This window comes from Anopheles cruzii, chromosome 3 (genome assembly GCF_943734635.1).
Source record: "Anopheles cruzii chromosome 3, idAnoCruzAS_RS32_06, whole genome shotgun sequence".
In the NCBI taxonomy this organism is placed as follows: Eukaryota; Metazoa; Arthropoda; class Insecta; order Diptera; family Culicidae; genus Anopheles; species Anopheles cruzii.
This window is the reverse complement of record NC_069145.1, coordinates 1,315,282-1,327,431: the sequence shown is the minus strand read 5'-3', so window position 1 is coordinate 1,327,431 and position 12,150 is coordinate 1,315,282. Positions and strand designations below refer to the sequence as shown.

General features: G+C 57.3%; 1 protein-coding gene across 1 annotated transcript in view; it reads left to right on the top strand.

The window, feature by feature from the left end:
• Window positions 1-8,286, top strand: part of LOC128274580 (microtubule-associated protein futsch) — a 28,733-nt gene extending 20,447 nt beyond the window's left edge. The window contains exons 6-7 of the mRNA XM_053012817.1: window positions 12-8,051; window positions 8,117-8,286. Coding sequence (XP_052868777.1) covers window positions 12-8,051; window positions 8,117-8,286 — 8,210 coding nt within the window. The remainder of the gene's footprint in view (window positions 1-11; window positions 8,052-8,116) is intronic.
• The last annotated feature ends 3,864 nt before the right edge of the window (window positions 8,287-12,150 follow it).

The following is a 12,150-nucleotide window of genomic DNA, read 5'->3' as shown; positions in this document are numbered from 1 at the left end:
TTTTTCCGCAGTTGACGGAGGGTTCAGCCGCAAGTCCTGCTTCTGGGACTTTGTGCGCCACCTGGACCGGCTCGATGCGGTGCTGATGACGCGCATCAACAACACCAACGTCAACGGTGTCTCGTCGGTGGTGGAGCGCAAAAGTGAGGCCCACGTGTACCCGCAGATTGGCCACTTCTTCTGCAACGTGCCCGAGCGCCGCGGGTTGCCGAGCCCGGACGGTGACAAGGACCGCGACCCGCTGCTGGTGGACCTGCTCGAGGAGGGCCACCAGATCGTGTCGAATCTGAAGTCGTTGAACCTGAAGGCACAAAGCTGCTACCGCGACTCGGAGCCGGTCAACCTGTACCACAAGGTCGGCCACGGTACGCTCGACATGTACGTGATCAGTCCGGCGCGGGACTCGCGCGAAGTGAAGGACTTCCTGGCCAAGTGGAACGCCGCCGACCAGCGGCTGTTTGCGGCGAAGCAGGGCAAGGACTTTGCCTTTCCGCTCCAGAACCTCGTGTCGATCTGCGCGCTGCTCGTGTGGACACCGGCCAACCCGGACGACAACATCACGCGCATCCTGTTCCCGGGGTCGGCGCCCGAGTACAAGATCCTGGAGGGGCTGGAAAAGATGAAGGACGTCGAGTTTATGCGCCAACCCGTGTGTCCGGTCAAGTCGATCAGTGCCAGCCTCTCGACGCAGGTGCTCGTGACGAAGAAGACCCTGAAGGGGGTCTCGGCGACGGCCGCCGCCGACAAGATTCTGCCCGTGGCCCGCCAGCTCGAGAAGGACAACAAACTGTTCGACAACAAGCTGAAGATGCTGCAGCAGACGGACAACAAGCTGGCGGCGGACCCGACCGACAGCTCGGCCGACGAGTGCAAGATGGACGGGGGCCGGCTGAGTGCGAAAACCGCAACGACGGTGGCCAAGGTCGACAGTAAACCGCGACCTATTCGGGGAAGGGCTGCCGTCGCGGAGAAGAAGATCGACAACCGGAAGCTCGAGCAGCAGGACGAGAAGAAGGACTCAATCTCGGACGTCGGCTCGGACAAGGAGGAACCGGTGGCACCGGGTTCCGATAAGAAGCCCTCGCTGGACAGCGAGAAGAGCCTCGATGAGGCCCTGCCGGATGGAGCGGGCGAAAAGGCGAAGGCCGATGGCGTCGAATCGCCGAAACCGGAAGAAGCGAAGGAGAAGAAAGCGAAGGAAGACTCTCCGACCGCTGGGCCGGGCGAGAGTGCCGGCGGTCCCCCGAGGAGTACCAAAAAACCTCCCAGCTCCCAGCGGACCACATCGACCGCGCGCTCCAAGATGGACAGCAAAACGCCGAAGGTTGCGGATCGAAAGCCGGTGGCGAAGAAGCAGCCGCAGGAAGCGAGCAAATCTTCTCCGACCACACCCAAGAAGACGCCCGTTGACCAGAAGCTTCTGAACGGAAGTGCCACGAAGGCGGAACAGGGCGAAACGGATGTCAGGCGGGTTGCCGGAACTAAGAGCGCGGCACCGGCGAAGAACCCGTCGGGCAAGGTGGGCAAGTTCAGCCCCAAGCCGACGCCGGCCAAGAGCGCCAAGGACGAAAACAATCGGAAGGTGCTCGAGGCACGCCAGCGACCGGCCGGCGTTGCCAAGCCCTCCGCGACTGCCCGTGGTGCGGACAAGAAGGAACTCGGAACGGCGACCAAGACGCAGGCCGAGCGGAAACCAATCTCTCGCCGACCGAAAGGGGCGGTCTCTTCGACGGCAGCATCGGCAGCTTCCGGCGCCGGTAGTAGCCCGGTGAAGGGGAAGAAGGTGCTGAAGTCGGAGAAGGATGCCGTCATCCGGAAGGCAAAGCTGGACAAGAACGGAACGACCGACTCGAGCCTCGTGTCGACACCGAGCGCCGACGAAGGAGGGGTCACGAAGCGCGTCCTCGAGGCGGCCGGTGGCGAAGCGGCCGACGGAGGGGTCACCGTCGCGGCCGGGGGTGATCTGGAGGCGCTCAAGCAGCAACAGTTGGCCGAGCTGAAGGAAGAACAGGAAGCGGTTCGCGAAATCGAAGCCGTCTTTAACCGAGAGTCGGCCCAGAAGGCCCAAACGCTGCTGGCCGAGCACCGCGAGGTGCAGGACAGTGCGACGGAGCCGGAAGAGGAAGAAGAGTATCTGATCATCGAGAAGGAGGAACAGTACACGGAGGACTCGATCAACGAGCTGGAGAGTAGCGCCACGAAGGAGGAAGAGATCCAGAAGCACCAGCGCGACTCGCAGGAATCGGAAAAGCGGAAGCGTGACAGTCTGGCGGAGGAGAAGGAGGACGACGGCGACGACGAGAAGGAAGTGGAAGCGGAGGAAGTGGCGGGTGTGCTGGTGAGTGGCCAGACGGCCGCCGTCGTGCAGATCTGCGAGGGTGCCGACACCAAGCAGGAAGAGGAAGGCGATGAAAAGGCGGTCCCGGAGGACCAACCGGAGGGCGAGGATGAGCAGATTGACCCCGAGGCGGCTGAGAAGGATGGCCAAGAGCGCGGGGAGAGCCTGTCGCCGAAGCACAAGCAAGACCTGGAGGAGGAAGTGCAGGAGATCATCGCTTCGGCCAAGGAGATCGCCAAGTCCAAGATGGAAACCTCGATGGACGGGCTGAAGACGGAGGAGATCTCGTCGATCAGTCCGGACGAGAAGATGAGCAGCACGAAGAAGACGAGCGACACGCGGGACGAGAACGAGCTGGAACTGGAACAGGCCGAAGGACCGAAGGAGCACCTCGAGCGACCGCACGAGAGCCACCACGAGGAGCGAGTGTCGGCCACGGTCGAGTCCGGGGCGACGACGACGGCCCCGACGCTCCCGGAGGATGAGCGCATTCCGCTGGACGAGATCAAAGAGGATCTGGTGATCGAGGAGAAGCACGTCAAGGAGGAAACAAAGGAGACCGATGTGGCGGCGGCTGCCGCGGCTACGGGTCCCGCCACGGCAGCAGACTCGCCGTCGGCAGTGGCACCCTCTGAAAAAGCGGGACGGGACGCGACGGCCGGTTCACCTCCGGCGCAGGAACCGGTGGAACGACCGACGCCGGCCAAAATGCAGTTCTCGGCCCAACAGGCGCACATGCGCGACGTGGTCAAGACACCGGACGAGGTCGCTGACCTGCCCGTCCACGAGGAAGCGGACCTAGAGGAAGCCGACTACGGTGGCGACGAGAAGGACAAGACCAAGGAGAAGGACGATGAGAAGGACCGTGACACGGCGGAGAAAGAACCGGTAGAGGAGCCCATCGTTGCCGCGACGTCGGCGACGGCGACGATGGCGGCCACGAAAGAGACTGATGCAACGCAACACGAGAAGACTGATGAACAGCAGCAGCAGAAGAGGCAAGCGGAGAAGTCGGCGGAAAGTGATAAACCATGTGATACAGTGCAGGCCACCGATGGGAAGCCACCGTCACCGTCGCCATCGCCACTCGACAAGGACGCCATCTTGAGGGACTTGGAGTCCCAGATCATCGCTCCAGATGCTCCGGTCCAGGAGAAGGCGCAGAAGTCCGAATCGGTTCAGCAGCTTAAGGCACAGGTCGAAGAGGAAGAACCGGAGCGTGGTGACCCGGTTCCGGTGGAGGAAGAGGTGATCGTGGCGCAAAAGGTTGTACCGAAGGTGCCGTCGCCGCCACAGACCGTGACGTCCGTGTTGGATGAGATCTGGCAGACACCGGAGAAGGCGGAAGAGAAGCTGGACGAGCTGAAGCAGCTGATCGACGATAAGGCCAAGGCTACGGCATCCGAGCTGGTGGCTCTGAAGGACACCATGGTGAAGACCGTGGCCGAGAGCAAGGACGAGGCGAAGGATGCGCTGGTGGACATTGGCCAGGAGGTGGAAGCGATGACCGCGGAAGCTGCTGGGGAAGTGGTGAAGGCCGCCACCGAAAAGGCCGACACGGTGATTGGGGAGTTGCAGTCCAAGGCCAAACAGCTGGACGACGAACTGAAGGTGACCGCCCAGAAGATGGACGAGAAACTGGAGAGCGCCGTGGCCGGCGCGTCGCATGTGGCCGCAAAGGCCGACGAGGCACTGGCCACGATCGTGGCCGAAACGAGCGAACTGGAACGGATGGCCCGTGATCTGAAGCAGGAAGTGGTGGCGCAGCTGGACGATACGAAGCAACAGCTGGAAGCGAACCTGGCGAAGGAAGTGGACAAGGTCCAGGAGAAGGCCAAATCGGGCATAAGCTCCTTCTTCGGGGGCATCACCGATGGGATCCGGAGTGGCATCGAGAAGGTGGCGGACAAGATGGAGACGAAGCTGAAGGACAAAACGGACCAGGTGGAAGCCAAGCTACAGCAGGTGACGGAGAAGGTTGACCAGGTGGTGGCCGCCGCGGAGCAGCCAAGCTACCAAGCGTTCGGATACGAGCGGAGCTACACGCAGGAACTGCGCGAAACGCACATCACGACCGTGGACTCGCCGATCGCGGAGGGTGACAAGCTGGCGGAGCTGAAGTCGCTGGTCAGCATCCCGCAGGACATCGACGAGGACAAGGAGCTGGAGGAGCTGGAGAACAAGAAAACGCTGGGAACGTTCGTGATCGAGGACGTCAAGTACAGTGCGTTCGAGGACGCGAACTTGCGCGAGATCAAGGAGGAAGAGGAAGAGGATCGCGTGTCGCCGCCGCAGGGCTCGGAAAAGCTGGGCACGGTCAGCACGATGCCGGCCCGTGCCCGCACTCCGGAGGACGTGGCGAAGATTGTGGCGAACGTGGCCGAGGTGCTGAAGTCAGACAAGGACCTGGAGGAGATCATTCCCGGGTTCGATCCGCAGGAACTGGAGCGGAAGCTGTCGCAGGGTGGACCCCGTGAGGAGGACGTCGGTACCGTCCAGCGGATGCTGGTGACGGCCAGCAGTGAGGACGGTGGCGAAGAGACGGTCATCTGTCCCGAGGGAACCATCACGTTCTCCAAATCGGCAACGCCGGAACCGGAGCGAGTTTCGGGAACGACCACTCCCGAGATCAAGGTCCACGAGGAGGAGGAGGACGGCGAGGAGGCAGTGGAACCGGCGGCTACGAAAGCGACCAGTGAAGTGTCGGCAAAGTCGGTCGAAGAAAAGGCCAGTCCTCCGTCGTCTGGAAAATCGTCTCCGGATCTGAAAACATCCCCAACTTCGATCGAAGAGAAGGACAAACATGAGCTTCCGGAGAAGGTGGTTCCGTCCTCGGTGGTGGACGGCGCGAAAAAGACACCCGAGATCGCGACAGCCGTTGGTGACGTGCGGAAGGAATCGTTGGCGGACCAGTACGATCACATCGACGACACGCGGCGTGAGTCGGCCATCAGCACGTTCAGTGAGCGGGATTATACCAAGGACGAGAGCTCCATCGTCGACGAGTGCCGGGACTCTTCGCGAGCCCATTCCATCTCCAGTCACATCAGTGACCTGAAGGAGGACTCGGCGGATCTGAAGTCGGTGAATGACTTTTTGAAGGAATCGGAAGAAACGCTCACCACCGAAGTGTTTGCCGACGAAGGAAAGTCCAAGGAACTATCCAGCCCGGAGTCGGTCACCAGCCAGAGGACGGTCAGCGAGAAAGAGCCTCAGGGTAAGCCGAAACCGTCCGACGAAAAGGAAGTGGCGAAACAGTCCGAACCGAAGGGCGCGTCGAAGCCGGAATCTAAGGAACCATCTCGGCCGGAATCGGTCGCCAGTACGCCAGGGGACGATACCGCAGCGCCAGAGAAGAAGAAAGCAGGCTCTCGTCCGCCATCGGCGGCCGATGCCAAAGTGGACGCGAAAACGGAAGACAAAGAAGGTTCACGGCCAGCATCCGTCATCGATGGTAAGCCGGCATCGGAAAAGTCCGACACTTCTCGTCCTCAGTCGGTTATGAGTGACAAGGCTCCGTCCGATAAGTCGGCCGACCTCAAGGGAGAACCGGAAAAGGATGAAGTCAAATCGACAACTCCAGTTAAGGACGTTTCAGATCAGGACTTGAAGGTCGAACAAAAGGAAAGCTCACGGCCAACATCCGCAGCCAGTGAAAAAGACTCCTCACGTCCTCAATCAGCGATCGACGAGAAAGCTCCATCAGAGAAGTCAGTTGATCTGAAGGCTGAGTCCAAGGAAACTTCCCGTCCGCAGTCTGCGATCGACGAGAAAGCTCCGTCAGAGAAGTCACTTGATCTTAAAGCTGAATCGAAGGACGGTTCACGGCCAGCATCCGCAGCCAGTGAAAAGGACTCCTCACGTCCTCAATCAGCGATCGACGAGAAAGCTCCGTCAGAGTTCGCCGCCGGCAGCAAGACACCGCCGACGGCGCCAATCAGTCCGAACGTCGGAGCGAAGGATGTTCCGGTCACTGGTTCCGTCGGAGGTTCCGTCGCTCCGCCGCCGGCGTCGTCGGAGGCGAAGGCGAAAGACGATGTTTCTGGTATCTCAACACCTAAAGAGTCTGTACCATCCGGCAAGTCGAGCCCGGGGCTGATGTCCGTGCACACGGGTAGTACAGACAGTGCGTCCAAATCGCTCAACTTGGGCCACAGTTCAGGTGTTGAGACATCAGAGTCATCGCCGAAGCCCACGTCGCCCTTCCCGAAGGTAGTGGACGCCCTGAAGGTGGACGAAACGCGCACCACCTCCGGCATGAGCACCCCGGACATGACGCGCTCGTCGACGCCCGACATGGGCGACTCGCAGATCGAACGCATAGCGCCGTCGACCGCCGGTGACTCCCAGACCACGACGGTCACCACCACGACCACCACCAAGACGACGACCTACATCGTCCGGGACGGTGAGAAGATCGAGGTAGACTCCAGTGTCCACAGTGACACGGTCAGCGAAACCAAGCAGCAGGAGGTGGAGCCGGCCAAAGCTCCGTCCGTCGCGGTCCCGGGTCAGCTGACTCTGGCCAGCACGGAAGAGCGCAGTCTGACGGAGGATTACGACGAGAAGGACGTCCTTTCGCCCCGTTCGGATATCTCGTCCGGTCAGGCATCGCGCATTGTGGCCGGTTGGCACGACGAGGATGTACCCGGGTCGCCGATGAGCGTCACGTCGCAGGCACCGCTCTCGCCGAGCACCAAGTACACGTACGACTACGATCTGCAGCACTCGAGCTCGGGCGTGAGCAAGAAGTCGGAATTCGAGATCGACGACAGCCAGGATGACGTTCCGCCCCAGTACGGCAGCGAGGAGGTCAAGTCGGCCGTCCCCTATAAGCCCGATCCGATGAGCACTTCCTTTTACGGTCAGCTCCCGGACGTAACGCCAGCTGCCTCCGCCGCCACGGCCACGGCCACCACTCGCTCGATCCCGATTCCGATTGCGGCCGGCAAAGGGAAGGCGTACGTGGAGTACGCCTCGAGCGGGGACAGCGGCGGCGAGCACGTACCTACTGGACGCAAGTACCTGGACGAGGCCGATCTGGACTTTGAGAAAACGTTCCGCAAGACGGACGACCTCATGACCACGTCGATGCACTTTGCGAGCGAGAAGGAATTCATGGCGGCGGCCGTGGCCACCACCAAGGCCGCTCCGGCCGCAAAGATCGAGATGGACTTTACATCCACGGGACTGCCGTCGTCCGTCACGACCACGGTGACGGCTCAGCAGAGTGTCACCGTGGCCCCGCCAGCCCCAGCCACAGCCCCTGCGCAAACACAATCGCCAGCAATGACGCAATCAGAACCGCTAACGCAATCAGTGGCCACCACGCAGCCGTCCTCGTCGGATGTGAAGGGCGTCCTGGACTCGTGGGGTAAGCCACTCGGTCTCCCGTCACCGGCCCCGTTGGCGGGCGAGGCGGACAACAAGACGACGCCGAAGAAGGAACGCCGGATGCTGATGAGCAAAACGCGGCTCAACAACGAGAAGAACCTGCGCCGTCGGGCCGAATCGCCGAGCAAGGCCAAGAAGCACAGCCCCGTGTACGTGGACCTGTCGTACGTGCCGCACCACGGCAACTCGTACTACGCCAACGTCGAGTTCTTCAAGCGGGTCCGAGCCCGGTACTACGTGTTCTCCGGCACGGAACCGAGCCGGGAGGTGTACAACGCCCTGCTGGAGGCCAAACAAACCTGGGAAGATAAAGAACTAGGTAAGTACGGGCAAAGCAAGCCAGCAGTGTCCATCTAATGCTAATTGTCCTTTTCCGGCCGGCAGAGGTAACTATCATCCCGACGTACGACACGGACGTACTGGGCTACTGGGTGTCGGAGAACGAGGAGCTGCTGGCCAAGTACCACATCGATCTGTCCCCTTCGGCGGCACGGTGTACCATCAACCTGCAGGACCACGAAACGTCCTGCTCGGCGTACCGGCTCGAGTTCTAGGCGGCGGGGTTGATGGTGGCATTCGGTAGCTCGGTGGACCCACAGTCACAGTTTGCTGCCGCCGATCATCACGGATCATCCTTGCTAATCAGCTCACCGCCGCGATGAGCGATTTTCATTCCCCACATTCTCGTTCCTTAAAAGCGTAGCGTTCCGCTTCCTACGTCCCAGGGACGGGGACGGGGCAACCGATCGGCTGGTGTTAGGTGGATCTATCTAGTCCTTAAAGTATCCGTTACGCAATGGGTTATAGGTTATGTACCTTAGCTGAGTTTCACGCTTGGTTCCCCGCTTTTGCCTAACGCCTCTCAGAATGAGACCGGAGCCGGAGTGGAATTGAGAAGTACTTCCAGATATATCAGTTCTCTAGACCACACAGAGATATAGCGATGAGACACCAACTGATGATGAGCTTACTTTGTAGAGCCCCTTTTACTAGAGCCAAGAGCAACGCGACGCAGGTTACTAGATGAATGCGTTGCGATCTGTCAAAATTTGATTTAACTCCTTCATCTCCCATAGCAACGCTGCATTCTGTGTGTCCGTGTGTGTTAGTCACTTGACGGGGGTACCTCCCCTATGGAACCCTGTCCTGTGGTTGCTAGGCAACCAAACGGGGAGAGAGCAAAGGTGTAGTTAGTTGTGATCTCGGCTGAGTATGTAGTCAGGCCCCGCCCCACAGGATGGGCGGGTATTTTCCTGTTTTCAAATGGCATTATTTTCCAGCCGAACCCCGAGAGAGAGACAGGGAGAGAGAGAGAGCGATGGGAAATCGATGACAGCAAGGACCCCGAAAAAAGACGCACAACTTCCGTCTAAAGTCTACACACGCGCAGCCGCAGTCCCCTCAGAGATGCGCCACAAAGCCGCATCGAACACGAACGTACAATTCACGATACCGTCACGAGCAATCGCCGTTTGCGCCAATTATTAAGAACAACCAAAAACAGAAACTAGAACTCAAAAACGGGTGTGCAACATCAGGGATCGTCCAGGGGGAGATTGGCCATACCCTATGTAACCCCCCCTTTTTGGAGACACTGTTAAAAGTCAGCTTTTGTACACCGACGCTTACGATAGCCCCCCGTGACCCGGGAATATTACGGAACCAGTCCACAGTCCACAGTAACAGGGACACAGTAGTCCAAAGGCATCCGACCGTAGTAGGTCTAGTGAGCAGGAATCATCCGAGGGGGTCCTCGATCTCTCGATCGGTTCCATCGCTCTCTCTCTCTCTCGCTCGTTCTCTCACGATGGACACGATATCAAGACGGCACACACACTCCTCTTACTATCGATGAGCTTTGATAGACAAAGGTAATAGGTCTATTTACACACGAATGCACATCTCCTAATGCTAATGTGTAATGGCGCACAAAGCAGACGAACGGTCCGTCAGTCAGTCGATCACCGAAGATCGCACCGGGACAGGATCAGTGACCGGGACAGGGTGAGTGAGATGGGATATTTATATTTTTTACATCTCATCCCTCATCTCAGCGCCAGAGCGAGCGCCAAAATGCGGGTCCCGTCCCGACAAGGGGGGTCAAATCCACCCCAGGAGAGAGCCAGATGCCCGGAACCCGGAATCCAATCCAGAAAAGGAGTCAGTGTCAGTAAGGGGCAAAAACAGAGTGCAAACCAACAACAAATGAACAAACAAAAAAGAAATATTTAAAGGAAAAAAGCGAACAATGACGAACCGATGATGACATGCTTGAACAAATGATTTAATGATGATGATGATGATTACACACCTTTACCTACATTAAGCGAACGCGAGAAGAACTCTATTTATCTAACAACAAAACCTATAGCAGTGGAAAGAGGGAAGCCACGAAAATTTCAACACACGAACCATGTTACTAAAAACACTACACAAACACATTCAAATGTTCGTAGAAAATCAAATAAACTCGAACGGGAACGGCGCGAAGCGAACGAAGAACACTTTCGGCGGTAGCTAAGAATAATGAAACTCAAGAACGTTCAAGAAAGGCAAGTTCAAATGGCCGGCAAGGCCGCAAAGCCGCGAATACGGAAGGCGAAGAAGTGCGAAGAAGAGGACAAGTTATAGTAATTGAAATTAAAACAGTATAATATAGTGTATGATGATGTTTAGTTCCGATTGCTGTTGTGTGTATTAGCGGAAGCAACCAAACAGTGGCTGGCAGCGCCAATATACAACACGCCACGCCACAAGGACCCCCAGGAGAATTGAATCATAATGACACACACTTCACCCAATCACAACAATCAAGAATCGGGAACGGGCCGCTAAAAAAGGAGGAACTGTTGAACGAGAGGATGGAGATGGACACAACCCGGCAAATATTCGGCAACATTTTATATACAAATTTTACGCTTTTATATTAGGCAACCCTTCACCCTACCCTTTCGGCGGCATTCGTCGTCGTTCGATCGTTCGTTCAGTTCCCAATTCCCTATCACACACACGCCCCACAGGATATTGCACCTCTTAGGATAGGTTTTAGGAGAAGACATAGAAAGAATTCGGGCGAATCGGAGGATCGGCGTGATAAGACAGCCAAACGGGTCAGACAGAGGTTAGAGGTTAGAGCCACGTAAAAGCGGTCGCTGTTTTTTGGTTTGTTTGGCTTCGAGTGGCTTGACGGAACCGGAACCGGAACAGGCAGGGAAGCGGCGTGTTTGGCAGGGTTTGGTGCTAAGTACCGGGTACATGCCTTTTCTAGGTGATTCTAGGCGAACGAAGCAGGGACTAACGACGAAGCGGTAGCGAAGTTGAGTGCGGCTGTGCGACAAGACAGGTGAGGTGAAAGGGTGAGAGGCAACGAGCAGGCCAAACACACACACACACAGAGGAGGGACGAGGGGGTTTTATGATAAGGAAGCGGCGCGGCCCACTCTAGCAGAGCTGGGGTGGCACGCGCCGACGCAGGCCTAGGACATTAGCGTTATCATCATTACGTTGCAGCTTACTAGTGCGTGTGTGTGGCCACCGCCCCCGCCGCCGCAGTGCTTGGCCTCCGCCACTCCGTGCGTGATATAGAGACAGACAGAGGAGAGTGTGATTGATTTAAGGCTCTCCCCGCTTTTCGTTCCACTCATCAATGTGAAGCTTTCTTTTTATAAAAGAGTGATATAGTATACGTTTAAATTGCTAACTGTAACCCCCACACACGACACGACACGACACCAGCAGACCGACCGCGGAACACAGTTACGCAGCGAACGCAGCAGAGCAAAAATGGTGGGCAAGCATGAAAAGGGGATCATCCAGATAAAAAGAGGAAAGACATTCTACACACACACACACCATTCTGATACTATAATATAATAAATTATCATTAATGCCCGGAGGTGGCCAACCCGCGCCGCCAGAGGGGTCGAGATAGTAAACGAAAACCTATACTTTTAGCTTCATCTAGTCAGTTGTTTCATCGGTTTGCGATCGCTCCGAAAGGTGGATCTACGGCGAGGCCTCCGAGAGCAAGCTTACGAGAGGGGCATCTTTTCGTTACTGCGCAGACGCGCAATGAAAACGCAGCCAGGGCCGGAGCAGAGACGGAGAGGGCGAGACGAGACAGCAGCAACCGCCGCAAGGCAAGGCAGATGATGAAATTCCATATTAAGAAATCAATTTAATGATAACAAAACAACAAAAGAACAACACAAAGAAACAAAACCTATTAACCTATTATTATGATGTATGGTGAAATCAATAAAAAGTGAATAAAAATCAATAAAATCTTTCAAAATGTCTCCCCGATGTCGCTTGGTCTAATTACGTGTTTTATTAATGCAAAATTTCATTCATTACAATAAGTGGGGATAAACACGATCGTCGATCATCACTCGTGTTGTGGTCGGTCGCCACCGGTC